General features: G+C 44.1%; 1 protein-coding gene across 1 annotated transcript; it reads left to right on the forward strand.

Moving 5' to 3' along the window:
* The first annotated feature begins 186 nt into the window (after window positions 1-186).
* LOC129746258 (calcium-independent phospholipase A2-gamma-like) lies at window positions 187-14,753 on the forward strand. The gene is made up of 6 exons (XM_055739838.1): window positions 187-421; window positions 594-691; window positions 754-1,165; window positions 1,246-1,466; window positions 9,002-9,428; window positions 9,484-14,753. The coding sequence occupies exons 1-6, from the start codon at window positions 400-402 to the stop codon at window positions 9,723-9,725; spliced, it is 1,422 nt and encodes a 473-aa protein (XP_055595813.1). The 5' UTR covers window positions 187-399; the 3' UTR covers window positions 9,726-14,753.
* Window positions 14,754-15,537: the final 784 nt, after the last annotated feature.

A 15,537-nucleotide genomic window follows, 5' to 3' on the forward strand; every position in this document is an offset into this window, starting at 1 on the left:
TTGGGTTTTGTTGTGCTCGACCGTTTTCCCACCCACCCAACATAAAACTCCACCCACTCGCCTTCCACCCACAAAAGAAAACAACAAAAGAGGCGATCAACGAAAACGTAAACATTGCTTTTTGTTGTAGGTATGTAGATATGTTGCCTGTGTATTGAGCAAACGCTCCTTCCAATCCGCATTTGACTTAGCGAATGTGTGAGTTGGTCAAGAGCAAGCAAAAGCAGCAAAATTTTCACTGTCAACATAACAAAATCAGCCGAGGTGGCGTGATATTACGTGTATTTATGTGGAGCATTTTTCATTCTTGTTTATCGCAAAAGTTTCACATTTCGCTTGCTAAAAATATGCCACTGTCCATTTCCGGGGGTGAACGGGCTGATAGTGAGTGAAAAAATCATGAACGCCTGGAAATCAATTGGTTTGTATTCGATAAACTAGTTTCTTTTGATTTGTTCATATCAAAGGTTTTCTTTGTGCACAATTAACTTCTAACGATAAGATAGTTCCAAGCTGTAACAAAGCGTTTTAGAGATGTGTGCGGTTCTGATAACTGATAAGGTTCTCTATTTTTGTGTTGCATACGAACACAGGCAGCCGATTGCCAATAGTTGCCAGCAAGTTGCGTTTCATTTCGGCAGCTGAAACAATTCCTGAACACCAGGATCAAGTACTTCAAAGACAACCAAAGGTAAAACTCAGTATCAATTACATAATTTTCATAAAAATCTTAACATCCCTTGCTTTTTCTAGCGCTCGAACCAATCCCAAACGCGACATGCTATTTTGGATCTCCGCCGGAAGGCCATTCCCATCGAACGACAACGGCAGGTTTTACATGATTTGGTCTCCAAGCTGGAGCAATCCCCATCGGAGAAGGCTTTTGCCATCGAGGAAGGAGCCATCGATTTACTACGAATACTTGAGCAGGGCACTGATCAGCAAATAGTGGAGCAAGCACGCCTCGGCTTGGCCCTTCTGGGTTACGTTCCTCCACCACCGGGCCCTGGTCTTCGAATTCTCAGCCTCGATGGAGGTGGAGTCCGGGGAATCATCATTATGGAGCTGTTGAGACGTCTTGAAAAGTTAACCGGCAAAAAGATATTTGACCTGTTCGATATGGTTTGTGGCGTATCGACTGGGGCCATTCTGGTGTGTGCTTTAGGTAAGTATGCTCAAGCTAATCGATAAACGATCTGTTTATTTAAAAAAAACGCAACTCTCATTTTCGTCCCACCACCCAAGCTGGCGAGAAAGAGCTCACCATGGACGAAGGCATTCGGCGGTACAAGAACATTAGCGTTGAAATGTTCCACAAACCGTCGACGCTGGACAAGATAACGGGAGCCTCCCGGCTGGTTTCAACGCACGCCTATTACGATGCCGAACTGTGGGAGACGCTGCTGAAGCGATACATCAGCCATGCTCGAATCATCGATACCTCCAAGTCGACCCATTGCCCAAAGGTAAGTTCTGTGCGTTTTTCTTGTCCGTTTTCGTGTTCCAATTATTTCTTTTCTTTTTCTGATACCCAATAGAATAAGTTTTTTTTAAATTATTATCAACGATTATATTTTAAATGTATGTTTAAGCTTGATTTTTTTAACTGACTTGAGCATGTCAACATTGAGGTCCTTTTAATTTGTATGAGAAACTGAAGGCGATTTTCGGAGGTGAACCATATCCACTATGAATAGGTATCGCCTGCATGTATGCAATCAATATGATTATTTTTCATGTGTTGGAGGAAATTCAGTGAATCGCAAATTTGAGATGCATATCTTTTAAATTATACTTACTAGTTAAATTGAACTTAAAAAATCATACATTTGGATACCAAATCAACAAGTGAAAATTGGTCATTCTTCGTCAGGCCTACGTGCTATCAACACGCTACTCTTAAAAGTAATAAATAAGTAGTAATTAATTTTTATTTTATTTACATAGTATACCGTCTCACGACATAACTCGACGAACATAATTCCTATTATTCACTCGATTCATAGCAACCGTTCTCCAATTTCTCGGGCACCCCACGTTCGCCAGATCACGCTCCACTTGGTCTAACCACCTCGCTCGTTGCGCCCCCGCTCGTCTTGTTCCTACCGAATTCGTAGCGAACACCTGTTTTGCAGGACAGTCGTCCGGCATTCTCAGTAGTAATTAGTTATCTACAAATCCAAGTATTGTTTCAATATATAAAGAAATATTTTATTGGCGACGAGTAAATCACCCACGCAATCCAGATGGCAACAACTCAAGAAGTTTTCCAGACTATCATGTGACAGAATCAGCAAATGGCGGAGCAGAACGCTAGGCTCATGCAAATACTGGAGCGATTCGTCATTTAAGAAGGTTCCAGTTCTCCCAAGTCCAGCAGCCCGGAATTCATAATTGAATCTCTGGCCTCCAACATCCGTCAATTCATCTACAATCCGGAAAACGGTCTTGTTTTCGACCGTTGGTACCGGAAGTATGAAGATTTTTTTCTACGAAACGGCGCTAAATTGGACGATTCAGCAAAAGTTCGCCTTCTTCTTCGAAGCCTCAGCGTGAACGTCCATGAAAAGTACGCCAATTTCGTCCTTCCCAAGCACCCCCGTGAGTTTTCCTTCGAAGAAACGGTCACCAAACTCACGAACTCTTCAGTACCCGGATTTCGCTCTTCAGCAAACGCTACAAGTGTTTTCAACTGCGGAAAAACGATGCTGATCACCAAATCATCACGCTACGCTGGGATGGTGAACAAAGCCTGCGAGGATTTCGAATTGGCCAACTTAACGGCGGACCAATTCAAAAGCCTCATTTTCATCTGCGGTCTGCAATCAACGAAAGATGCAGACATACGAACGAGGCTACTGTCCAAATTGGAAGCAACAGGTCCGGAAGACGAATGTGTCTCGAAATTCTGGTCAAGGATACTCAACGACTGCAAAATTTGAAGCACGACACGGCGATGGTTGGACAACATCAACAGGTGACTTCTGTCTGCACAGTCAAGCAGAAAAAGTTTCCAGTCAAACCATCTCGTTCACATTCAAAACCCATCAAGACTTCAACCAACCCAAAGACTCCATGCTGGCAGTGCGGCGGAATGCATTTTGTCCGGACACAAGGAAGGTTATTGTGATTGCTACAATCCGAAACCGCAATCAAAAGGCAAGGTTTTCAAGAAGCTATCAGTGAAAGGTGTTTTTGCTGAAAACAACATCAACTGCGTGTCCAGCCGGAAGTTTCTTACCGTTCTCATCGATGGTTCTGCAGCAACACTTCAGTTCGACACAGCAGCAGACATCACCATCATTTCGAAACATCAAAGGAGCAAGAAAGTCGGATCATCAGCACTTTCAGCAACAACACGCACCGCCACGACAGCTTCAGGTAAGCCCCTTCATCTTCTGGGTGAGGCTCAAGCTGAAGTGACACTAGGAGACATCAAGAAAACAGCGATCTATTACGTTACCGACAATCGTCTGGACCTTTTGGTCTGGAATGGATTGACCTGTTTGAGCTTTGGGACAAACCATTATCAGCGATATGCAATCAAGTCCAACTCGAATCTTCAAACTTCATACAGCGATACAAAGCTAAGTTTCCTGAGGTTTTCAAATCTACCCTGGGTCACTGTACGAAGACGAAGGTTCGATTGTACCTCAAGCCCAACGCTCAACCTGTTTTCAAGCCGAAACGTCCAGTGCCATTCACCTCCCTTGAGAAAATCGATTTTTAACTAGAACGCTTGCAGAAACTCTCAACATCATCGAGCCTGTGGAATTTTCCCAGTGGGCGGCTCCAATTGTGGCTGTCAAGAAACCAGGAGGACGAATCCGAATTTGTGCCGATTACTCAACCGGTTTGAACGCTGCATTGGAACCGAACAACTATCCCACTTCCAATTCCCGATGATATCTTCAGCAAGCAACGGATGCAGATTCTTCAGTATCATTGATCTCAGCGACGCATATTCGCAAGTTGAGGTTGACAACGATTCGAAGCAGCTTTTGACCATCAACACGCATCGTGGATTGTTCCGTTTCAACCGGCTCGCGCCTGTGGTCAAGTCAGCTCCGGGAGCCTTTCAGCAGCTGATGAACACCATGATAACCGGTCGGAAAGGTGTCGATTCTTTCCTGGACGATATTCTGGTCTACAGCCGAAACGAAGAGGAACATCGGAGCATTCTGGATGGATTGTTTATGCGATTGCAGGACTACGGTTTCCACCTGAGAGAGGAAAAATGCAATCTCATGCAGCGGTAAATTCGATACCTTGGGCACATTTTCAACGCTTCAGGTCTTCGTCCCGATCCAACCGATGTGAGTACCCTTCGTTCTTTTCTTGGTGCAATGAATTTTTATGCGAAGTTTGTGCGCGAAATGCACACGCTACGCCGACCGCTTGATGTTCTGCTGAAACAAGATGTCAGATTTGAGTGGAATCAAGATTGCCAGAGGTCTTTCCGACGGTTCAAAGAAGTTCTACAGTCCGACTTGATGCTCACTCACTACGATCCTAACCTTGAAATCATCGTAGCAGCAGACGCATCTTAAACTTGAATCGGAGCTTGCATCCTTCACAAATTCCCAAACGGTGCATTCAAAGCTGTTGCTCATGCTTCTCGATCTCTCACTCAAGCCGAGAGACAGTATGGGCAAATCGAAAAGGAAGGACTCGCTTTGGTATTCGCAGTGACCAAATTTCATCGAATGCTCCTTGGTCGCAGGTTCCTGTTGCAAACGGATCACCAACCCCTTTTCCGAATATTTGATTCCAAGAAAGGCATTCCAGTTCACACGGCAAACAGACTGCAGCGGTGGGCTCTAGCACTGCTATGCTACGATTTTGAGATTCAGTACGTGTCCACATCTCAGTTTGGCTACGCAGACGTCCTTTCCCGCCTTATCGACAAACACTCAAAACCAGTCGAAGAGTTTTTCATTGCATCGGTCCAGCTAGAAGAAGATGTGGAGATTCCGCTTCAAGAAGCCATCAGTTCGGTTCCCATCACATTCAAAATGGTAACCAACGCAACACTGAAGTGCCACGTTCTTCAGCAAGTCAGTCAATTCATCGAAAACGGTTGACCATCAAACATCTACGAAATTGTTAACCCAGCAGTGATGCTCTCGCAATCATCAAGAACTGCATCATGATGTCGAATCGGTTAGTCATCCCAGAATTCTACCATCAACGGATTCTGAAGCAACTTCATCGAGGTCATCCGGGAATGGAACGGATGAAAGCCCTAGCCCGAAGTCACGTTTACTGGCCAAAATCGACGACGACATCTCAACGTTTGTAAGGAAATGTGAAATGTGTGCTGTTCATGCCAAATCCCCACCGAAGACTCCTCCTCAACCGTGGCCAGCAACACAATTCAAAGGTCTCAACTTCCTGGTTGTGGTGGATGCCCATTCAAGATGGCCCGAGATCTGCACAATAAAATCAGCATAAAATCAGCAATTCATTTCGAAACAATTCAAAAAAATTTCAGCCGGAGGAACGGTATTCAATATCTGCGGATTTTGCCTTATCATCCACAATCAAACGGTCAGGCTGAAAGGTTCGTGGATTCCCTCAAGAGAACTTTGCTGAAAGTCAACGACTGGTAAAACATCCAGAATCACTTCAAACGTTCCTGCAAGTTTACCGATCAACTCCAAGCTGTGTCCTGAATAGTTCCACTCCAGCTGAGCTCATGATTGGCAGGAAAATCAGAACTATTCTGAATCAGACCAATCAGACCAACAGAGACATTCGAAAGCAGACCAGGAACCACGACCACACAAACTAACAACTGGTGCTGCGGTGTATGCCAAACTATATCGCAACAATTCGTTTTGGAAGTGGGTTTATGGAAAGATTCTTGAAGTGATTGGCCAAAGTAAACTTCAACATCCTATTGGAAGAGCATCATGGCAGGAGGAAGCTGATACGTTCACACGTCGACCAGGTCAAGCTTCGGTATCCGGGCGATGCAAGTACTTCGGAGAGACAGCCTACACCATTAAACATATTGGTCGATATGTTTGGACTTCAAGCCCGGTCAAGCCAACCATCTTGAACATCAAATGTTCCAGAACCTAAAGAAGATGATCCACAACCACCAGCCGGAGAATCAACTTTGGACGATGTCGATGTTAGCATTGAAGACCAAAACAATTCTTTTGTTTCCCTCGAAGATGAATCAACACCTAGACGTCCCCAGAGGAACATCAGGCTGCCTGAGAGATTGAACTCTCTCCTGGTGTCCTGGAAATAAGGAGGGAGATATGTTACCACAGTAGGCATCGACTTATGCTACCGTGGATACCAAATCAACAAGTGAAAATTGGTGATTCTTCGCCAGGCCCACGTGCTATCAATACGTTACTGAATTGTTCTCTTTAAAGTAATAAATAAGTAATTAGTTATCTACAAATCCAAGTATTGTTTCAATATATGAAGAAATACTTTATTTTGTTTATAGAAAATGCTATTTTTAAAGCAGCAAAAAAAAAATCCACAAATAATTAACAAAATTATGAAGAGATTATTCACCGTAATTTATGTTTTTTATGTTGTTTGAACTGAAACACATTAACATATTAATACATAACATATTAAAAAACAAATGACTCGATGTGTCCATCTTCGTTCTCTTCAGGGGAGATCTGAATCTTGAGCATACCTTCGCAATTTAAGTCTCTTGACATTGAAGCTCACACCTTAGAGATGGAAGCCTTCAGAGAATAGACACTTGGGTGAAAGTATAAATTGTCCGTTAGCTTCGCCTTATAGATTTTATATTAAACTGATAACGGTCCCGTCAATGGGCATCGCACGGCGTGCACAACTTAAGGATGTGATATGGTAGCCAACTGAAAGCGAACCAGTTGGGCCAAGAAAAAAAGATATTCTTGTGTCGTTAGAGTAGTCGGTGGTTCTGACTGGAGAGTTCCAACAGGGTCGAGCTCTAAAACCAGAATTGATTGTTTTATTGATTCCTTCAGTTTATATAGTCTTCTTCAGTTTTACAAATTGTATGGTCAACAAAAATGAGTTTATAGTAAATCCTTTTGGGGGAGTGAAACGATCCGTACGTGAATTGGAAACGTCTGAGAGCACGACAATCAGCTGCTTGTTTTCAATTTAGACATAAATTGCTTTGAGCGCTCAATTTACAGTGCTTTAATTCGTTGTGTGAATGACGCTCTGCCTTTGCCTTATGATATATTTAAGGCATTTATGATCAATCGTTACATGAAAGAATTCGAAATATTCGCTCCCTTATCCAGCCTCTGAATTGATTTAACTGGATACATCTTCACTTTCGTGTTGACCAATTCTACCACTTTAACAGTGCGTGCAGACCATGGCCTATGACGACCCAGCTTCTGTATACATGGTCCATCAAGGAGAGAACCTTACCATTTTATGGCATCCGCGACTTTATATCAACGTTGCAGTTGGCGGACAGCTAGATATTGAAAAACTTATCCGATAAAACTTTGTTTGATACTCTTGGGCTCGAAATCGCGGACACCGACTCAGGATGCAACTGAGCTCACAAAAAATATACAGATCGTCAAATACAATCCAAAACAGACCTCTAAAAATTTTTGATTTTTCATGGGTCATACTGTAGTTGTAGGTGTAGTGTAGAATATGATGATATACGCAACGTTCATAACATTTGACATTTGACTGAGCATTTTGAACAACTCTTCCGAGTCACAGTAGCGATGGCCAACAGAACCCATACAGCTCGAAGCGCTAACAATAAGTCGCATTAATGAAATAGAAACTGCATTAAATGACATGAATTCCAACGAAGCGCCTGGGATCGATTGCATCCTTGCTGAAGTGCTTTAACCCGACCCTGCCTTGTCAGCACAAATTTTTAACCGGCTTTTCGCTAACATCTGGGATACTGCAACTGCAACATTCCCGGTCGACTGGATGCAGGGTATCCTCGTTAAGGTCCCGAAGAAAGGAGACCTGACAGAGTGCGGTAACTGGCGAGGCATAACGTTGATCTGTATAACTCTCAAAGTACTCTGCTAAGTGATCGTGAACAGGATCCAGGAGAACATCAACGCTACACTTCGACGGCAACAAGCTGGATTCCAATCCGGACGATCATGTGTGGACCACATCACAACGCTTCGAACGGGAACAAATCAACGAATCCCAGGACTCCCTTCTGCTGGTGTTCGTTGATTTCGAAAAGAGCATTTGACCGACTGAACCACGAAAACATCTGGGCTGCTCTTAGACGACGAGGAGTCCCAGAGAAGCTTGTCCATCCCAAGCTCCAACGCAGTAGATCTCAAAGTCAATGTCGGAAAGACCAAGTCGATGGATACCTCAACGAACGAAAATCCGAGTATTCAACTCAAATATCAAATCATTATTGCTGTACGGGTACGAAACTTGGTGCACATATGCGGTAACGACGCGAATACTGCAAGTATTTTTAAATCGCTGCCTACGGAATATCATCCGAGCTGGCAGCCTGGATCTCAAACGTAACATCGCCTGTGTCATCAGAGAGTGATAGAAATCGAGATTGTGCAGTGTAAGTGGAAATGTATTGGAACCTGGCGAAAAGGTGTAAACGAGATTTGCACAGAGGCGCTTGAGTGGAATCTAGAAGGACATCGAAGGATAGGCAGACTCAGAAGCTCGTGGCGTTGGTTTTGTTTTTATTCGAAATAAAAAAAACCAATACAGCATACCTACATACACAATAATTTCCCTACAAAACTCGGGGGAAATCATGTTGTTTGACCGTAAGAACAAATATCAGCCAAATATATGCTGATTTGGGCCAATATATAGGTACCTCCTTGATTTTTAGCTTTTTGATTTGCTGAAAATCTTGCCAAAATTTAAGTAAGTGGGAATCCTTTTGTAGGATATTGAGATTTAATTTTTCAAAAATAATTTTGTTACAAGAAATACAAATGAGCTTTGATATCATTACAAATGACAACTTCTTCTCCATTGACAATTTCAGGTATGTTGCGTCTCCACCACAATCTGTGATAAATACATCGACGCCCATGTGTTCCGGAATTACGCGTTCCCACTGAATGTGCAGTCCGTCTATCAGGGCAGTCACAACGCCCGGCTATGGGAAGTGGTGCGGGCATCCTCGGCTGCTCCAGCCTATTTCGGGGACTTCCAGCTGGAGGGTCAACTGCACCAGGACGGCGGAGTCTTGTACAACAACCCAACGACGGTGGCCATCCACGAGGCCAAATGTCTGTGGCCAAACGAGCGGATCCAGTGTGTGGTTTCGTTTGGTACCGGTCGAACCCGAAACCGGGAGTGGTTCGATGGGCAGAAAATAGTTAGTCGAAAGGTGCTGGACCAGGTCGCTCTTTCCAGTTCCTGGAAGACCAAGTTCTTGCGCATCCTAGATTCCGCAACCGACACCGAAGGTAATATTTCAACCTTAATCTTTCATTAACCCTGATCAATCGTTGTCCTTTCCAGCAACTCACACCATCCTCAGTGATTTGCTGCCTCCAGGGCGTTACTTCCGCTTCAACCCGTACCTTACCGAATTCCTATCGATGGTGGAGGTCCGTCCGGAGAAGATTGCCCAGCTCGAGCAGGACACGGCCGAGTACTTTAAACGTAACGAGGACAAATTCGAACTGGTTGCGGACCTGTTGACCCAGGGCCGTGGAGTGGTCCAAAAGACGATCGATATCGCACGAGACACCTTCAGATAGAGCCGCCCCTGATCTCTGCCTTCCTCTGTTTCTAGTCAGGAAAACGAGATTTGAACTAGTAATTATCTTCTATGTTTTAAACAGTCAGTTTACCAGAAATGTCGACAGGTATTACGTTGAGTGTATTTAGATATAATCTTTAACTTTTGAATAACGTGACGCTCGAAGAGGAATAAGTTAAGCATAACATTGGAATATTTTTAAAGTATGACTATCGCTGTTGTTGTATATGTATATTCAACCACTTATTTGTTTGACGAAGTTTATGGAAAATTTGTGAACTTTTTCTTTAATTCACATAGTTTTTTACTCAGGAATACATCAATCCAACAAACCCAATGTTGTTGAAAAAACGTGCAGCATTTTCATTAATCTGAAGAAAAAAAAAGTGTTATTTGTTTCTAATGGACAACTACTAACTGAGAACACAACTTGTTATAAGTTTAACAGTTTATTAACTAATGGATAAAGTTTACAACCTAGTGCTTGCTTTTATAGTGAGTCGAGAAAGACATGATTGCTTTGATAAATTCAAATTCAAATTAAGATTGCTGTGATCGGTTTTCGTCTCAACTTCAACACTCCTCCTAGACGAAAGCAATCAGACCAATCTCCTTAGCTAAATAGTCTATTCTAATACCCGGTAAGGGTTTCGTCAAAATATCTGCTATCATGTTTTCTGATGGACAGTAGATACATGATATTTCGCCTTGCTTCATCTGGTCCCTGGTGAAATGAATTCGAGCAGCAATGTGCTTAGTCCTGCTGCTAAATTTTTCCGACTCGATGATCTTCAAGGCGCTTTGATTATCACCAAATATCGAGACAGCTTTCACCTCCTCGTTCAAATCGCTCATCAGTTGCATCAGCCACAATGCTTCCTGTGTAGCCTGCGAGAGAGCGATGAATTCCGCTTCAGCCGTCGAGAGGGAAACACAGGTTTGTTTTCGGTACGCCCAGCTCACCGTTCCACCATGCACCATGAATACAAAGCCGCTGTTGGACTTTCGATCGTCTCGATTCTCGGCCCAATCTGCATCCGTGTAGCCGACAACACCTTCTGGTCCACTGCAGTTGGATAAACGAAGTCGGTATTGAATCGTCCCTTTCAAATACCTCACCAAACGTTTTAGCTCGTTCCAGTCGACTTGGGATGGGCTACTTGTTTTCCGGCTCAGGATCGAAACAGCAGTCGCAATGTCCGGACGACTATTGACCGCGACGTAGAGAAGCTTACCAATAAGCTTCTGGTACTCCTTGTTGTCCGGAAGTGGGTCACCTTTATTCGCCTGCTTGACGTAGCCTGGATCAAGTGGAACCTTGGACACCTTCGCATCGCCTAAACCACTATCGACAATAACCTCGTTGATGTACCGACGCTGATTCAGAAAATAATCTCCGCCTTTCTTTTCTATTTCTAGACCTAGGAAATAGTGAATATCACCCAGAGCGCACACTTCGAAGGACTTCTGAAGTATTCCGATTAGAACGTCGATCATCTCAGCATCTTGGCTTGCCACCACCAGGTCGTCCACGTACACCAGAACGTAGCACCAAAGCTTGTTGTGGCACTTCCGGTACAAGCATGGATCCGATTTGCACCGTTGATAGCCAGATTTCTCCAAAACATCGTGCAGCTTCTGATTCCAGGAACGAGCCGCCTGCTTCAGTCCGTACAGGCTTTTCTGGAGACGACAGACCTTGCCTTCGCTGCCCTTCACGGTGTACCCACACGGCTGCTTCATAAACAACTCCTCCTCAAGGTCACCGTAGAGAAAAGCCGTTTTGATGTCGAATTGTTTCACTGTCATGTTTCGTCTCGCTGCCACCGCCATCAACGTACGGAACGTATTTTGCCGGACCACCGGCGCGAAGACCTCTTCATAGTCCGTACCAAATTGCTGACTAAAGCCCTGCACAACAAGACGCGCCTTGTACCGGATGACGTTTCCAGCTGCATCTCGTTTCACCGCATAGACCCACTTACAGCCGATCGCTTTTCGGCCAGGTGGTAGGTCAACCAACGCCCAGGTGCCATTCGTTCGGATGGATGCCAGTTCTTCATCCATAGCCATCTTCCAGTTCGCAGCATACGGTGAGGCCAACGCTTCTTTGTAGGTCTTAGGTGCCTCACACTGCTCCAGAGTTCGCCCAGAAACAGCAGCTGTGCCACTGAAGCCAGCTTCTGGCTCACTGTTGGTAGCACCAGCGCTCGGAACAATCGGTTGGTTCTGTGAAGAATGGGAAACGAAAATACCTTTGCCCTTCATTTGATAATCTGCATACTTGCCTGGAAGTCTGTGCTCCCGACCGCTGCGCCTCAACACCTGTGACCAAGGTGGATTTGAGTTGTTTTGCGGAGGGAGCACGGTCACATCAGTTACGGTGTCAGTTGAAGTATTTCCATCTGCAGATTCGTAATCGGTTTCTTCAACATCGCTAACCGAAACGACATCATCGTCCGGTTCACCAACGACAGCAACATCATCAGCATCGCCCTGGTCTTCGGAAAAAGTTACTGGGATAACTGGAACGCTTGAACCCTCGTTGCTCGTCGTAGGATTTGTTATTGGATTATCAGGAACGCTTGAACCCTCGTTGATAAAGGACACCTCTCTGCTTTTCTCGATGCACCTCGTTTTCACATCGACAATTCGGAAGCCCTTGCCCCCAACAAGGATGCACTCACGTGATTTCGGGTCCCACTTCTTGCGCTTTTGTTTCGGTACCTGCACCATTGCCTTCGTACCAAAGACTCTCACGTGCGATAGATCAGGTTTCCTGCCACTCCATGCCTCTTCCGGTGTCAAATCATGGCCTCGAGTGGGAGACCTATTGATGAGGTAAACCGCCGTCGACACTGCTTCGGCCCAAAACTTCTTGTCAAGATTTGCCTCGTACAACATACACCTGGCTCGTTCAACTATGGTTCTGTTCGCTCTTTCGGCAAGCCCGTTCTGCTCAGGAGTATAGTCGTTCGTTGTCTGATGACGTACACCCAAACCTTTCAGATACTGCTGGAACGCGGTGTTGGTGTATTCGTTGCCGTTATCGGTCCTCAAAATTTTCATTTTTCGACCGCACTGCCGTTCTGCCATCGAATGAAACGCCTTGAAACACTTCAGCACCTCGTCAGCCGATTTCGTTTTAAGAAAATAAACGAAAATCCGCCGAGACTTGTCATCGATGAATGTGATGTAGTATCGGTTTCCTCCTAGCGAACACTCTTCCATCGGACCGCCGATGTCCGAATTAATCACCTCCAGCAACTTTTGCGCCCGCGAACCTTGCTTGCTGAATGGGAGCTTTGTCTGTTTCCCTTTAGCACACGTGGCACAGTCACCGAAATCACCTGGCTCAAGCACCACACCATCTACAACACCGTTGGCCAATTTCTTCACGTTGGCCACTCCGAGTTGACCCATTCGCTTATGCCACGTTTCCAACGACACTTTCGAAGCACCAACCATCGCCACACCAGAAACATCATGCTGGTCCAACTTGAATAATTCGTTCTTGATGCTTCCGGTTGCCACAAGCTGTTTGTCCTGGTTCAAAATTCGACACCCTTCGTTGTTGAACGTCACCGAATAACCACGTTTCACAATTTGCACAACAGACAGCAAATTCGCCGATAGTTCTGGAATGAACATCATGGACCGGAACCGCAGTTCGTTTCTCTTGACACCTCGGGTAGAGTTTCGTCGTTCCGCTCGCCTTGATTTGCATCGAACCGTTATTAGCTGCAACCACCGTCCCGTGAGAGCTTCGCACTTCTTCCAACACCTCCATGCTGTTCGTCATGTGCCTCGTTGCGCCCGAGTCAAGGTACCAACCACGTGTCTTTTCCAGGGGGAAAGCAGACAGCACCGTACAAAACGCCTCGCCGCTTTTCTTCGTAGCAGGACAGAATTTTGCAATATGGCCTACTTTATTGCAACGATGACACTTTAACTTGGAATGCGTATTTTTCTGTTTGGCGTTGACATGGTAACCGTTTTTCTTGTCGAAACGTCCCTTGGCTACCAGCGCTGTTTTGTTCCCTGGCAACGACTCCTCCTGCAGCAAAATGGTCTTGATCGAATCTCCGGTTATCGGTGTTCCGGAATTTTTCAATGCCATGACCATTGGTTGAAAACTTTCCGGCAAACCAGCCAGCAACAGCACACCGCGACAAACCTCTCCGGAATGGGGAAACCAATTTCGGTCAATTGGTGACACGTGGATATCATCTGGTTGGCGTAATTTTCCATCGTACCGCAGCTTTCCAGATCGGTCCGAATCAGCTTGTACAGCAATCCCACTTCCCTCGTGAGACCTGTTTCCTCGAAAGCATCACAAAGCTTCATCCACACCTCCCGAGCTGTGGCTGCTTCCCGCACGTGGTAATAATTCACGGGTGCCAAGAACAAGATAATTTTGCCTCGGGCTTTCCTGTCCTTCATCGAGTCAACCGCTTCCACTGTCCCATCCGGTTCCGCTTTCGGTTCCACCGCTTCCCATAGGTCCTCGACTTCCAAGTAAGTTTGAACTGCAAACTTCCAAGTGGTCCAATTCTCCCGTCCTACTAGACGCTCGATTCCAGGATTCGCGTTCGTGGCCATTGCTTCAAATTACTGGGCCCATAACCTAATGGACAACTACTTACTGAGAACACAACTTGTTATAAGTTTAACAGTTTATTAACTAATGGATAAAGTTTACAATCTAGTGCTTGCTTTTAAAGTGAGTCGAGAAAGACATGATTGCTATGATAAATTCAAATTCAAATTAAGATTGCTGTGATCGGTTTTCGTCTCAACTTCAACAGTTTCTCTATATTGGTTAAAAACAAAAAAGGAGTTTTGCTTCAGAAAAAAACATCATATGTTCCATAACTTCTTCAGAGCCCAAGGCCAGGCAGATAAACTCAGTGTATCGGAAACTTTTTTCACAGCACATGTGAATCCGTTCTCTGTGTCTAGATGAAATCCGCTCTTCTAATATGTGTATAGGAAATCAAGGCTAAAACAGCTAAACGAAATAAACATAACTCTGTAAAAAAGCTGATGTGTTTACTTTTTTCTTTTGCGCGCCGAATGCTGACCGAAATTGGGAACGCATTACGAGATAGCCTGGAACAAGAAGCTTCGCAGTCAATTAGTAAGTTGATTTATTGCGGTAAGTAAGTTGATAGTTAATATTTGTTAATGTTGGGTAGTTAAAATATTTCTATCACTTTTGCTGGAGAAAAATCCTTGATTATCTCACTGAACTCTGAACCTAAAATCTGAGTTGATATTTTGAAATCTGAATTTGAATTCTGAACCTGAATTCTGAACCGGTTTCGGAATTCTGAACCACAATTCTGAATTCTGATTTCCTAATTAAATTTTGAATTCAGATTCAGATTTGAATTCTGAACCAGATGTCTTGATTCTGATTTCCTAATTGAGTTTTGAATGCAGATTCAGCTCAGGCTCTGAGTCTGAATTCTGAATTAACCGGAGTTTGGAATTCATATTTCTGAATATGAGATCTAAATTCTAAACTCTTATTCCTTAAACTGTAAACGGGATCTGATGAGAAGAAATGTGAAAATTGACAAGAATGAGTATAATAACAAAAATAACAAAATTTACACCAAAAAAACGGAGAATTACTAAAATTACAGAAAGACCAAAAGAAAAAAAAACTAAATGAACGAAAAAACTGAAAAACTTTCAAAAATAGCCAAAATTTCAAAATTGACGAAAATGACTAAGATGATAGAAATTACAAAAACGACACAAATTAGAAAATAACGAAAATCCAATATTAAAAATAAAGTTCA

The sequence above is a fragment of the Uranotaenia lowii genome, chromosome 2 (assembly GCF_029784155.1).
Source record: "Uranotaenia lowii strain MFRU-FL chromosome 2, ASM2978415v1, whole genome shotgun sequence".
Taxonomy (NCBI): domain Eukaryota; kingdom Metazoa; phylum Arthropoda; class Insecta; order Diptera; family Culicidae; genus Uranotaenia; species Uranotaenia lowii.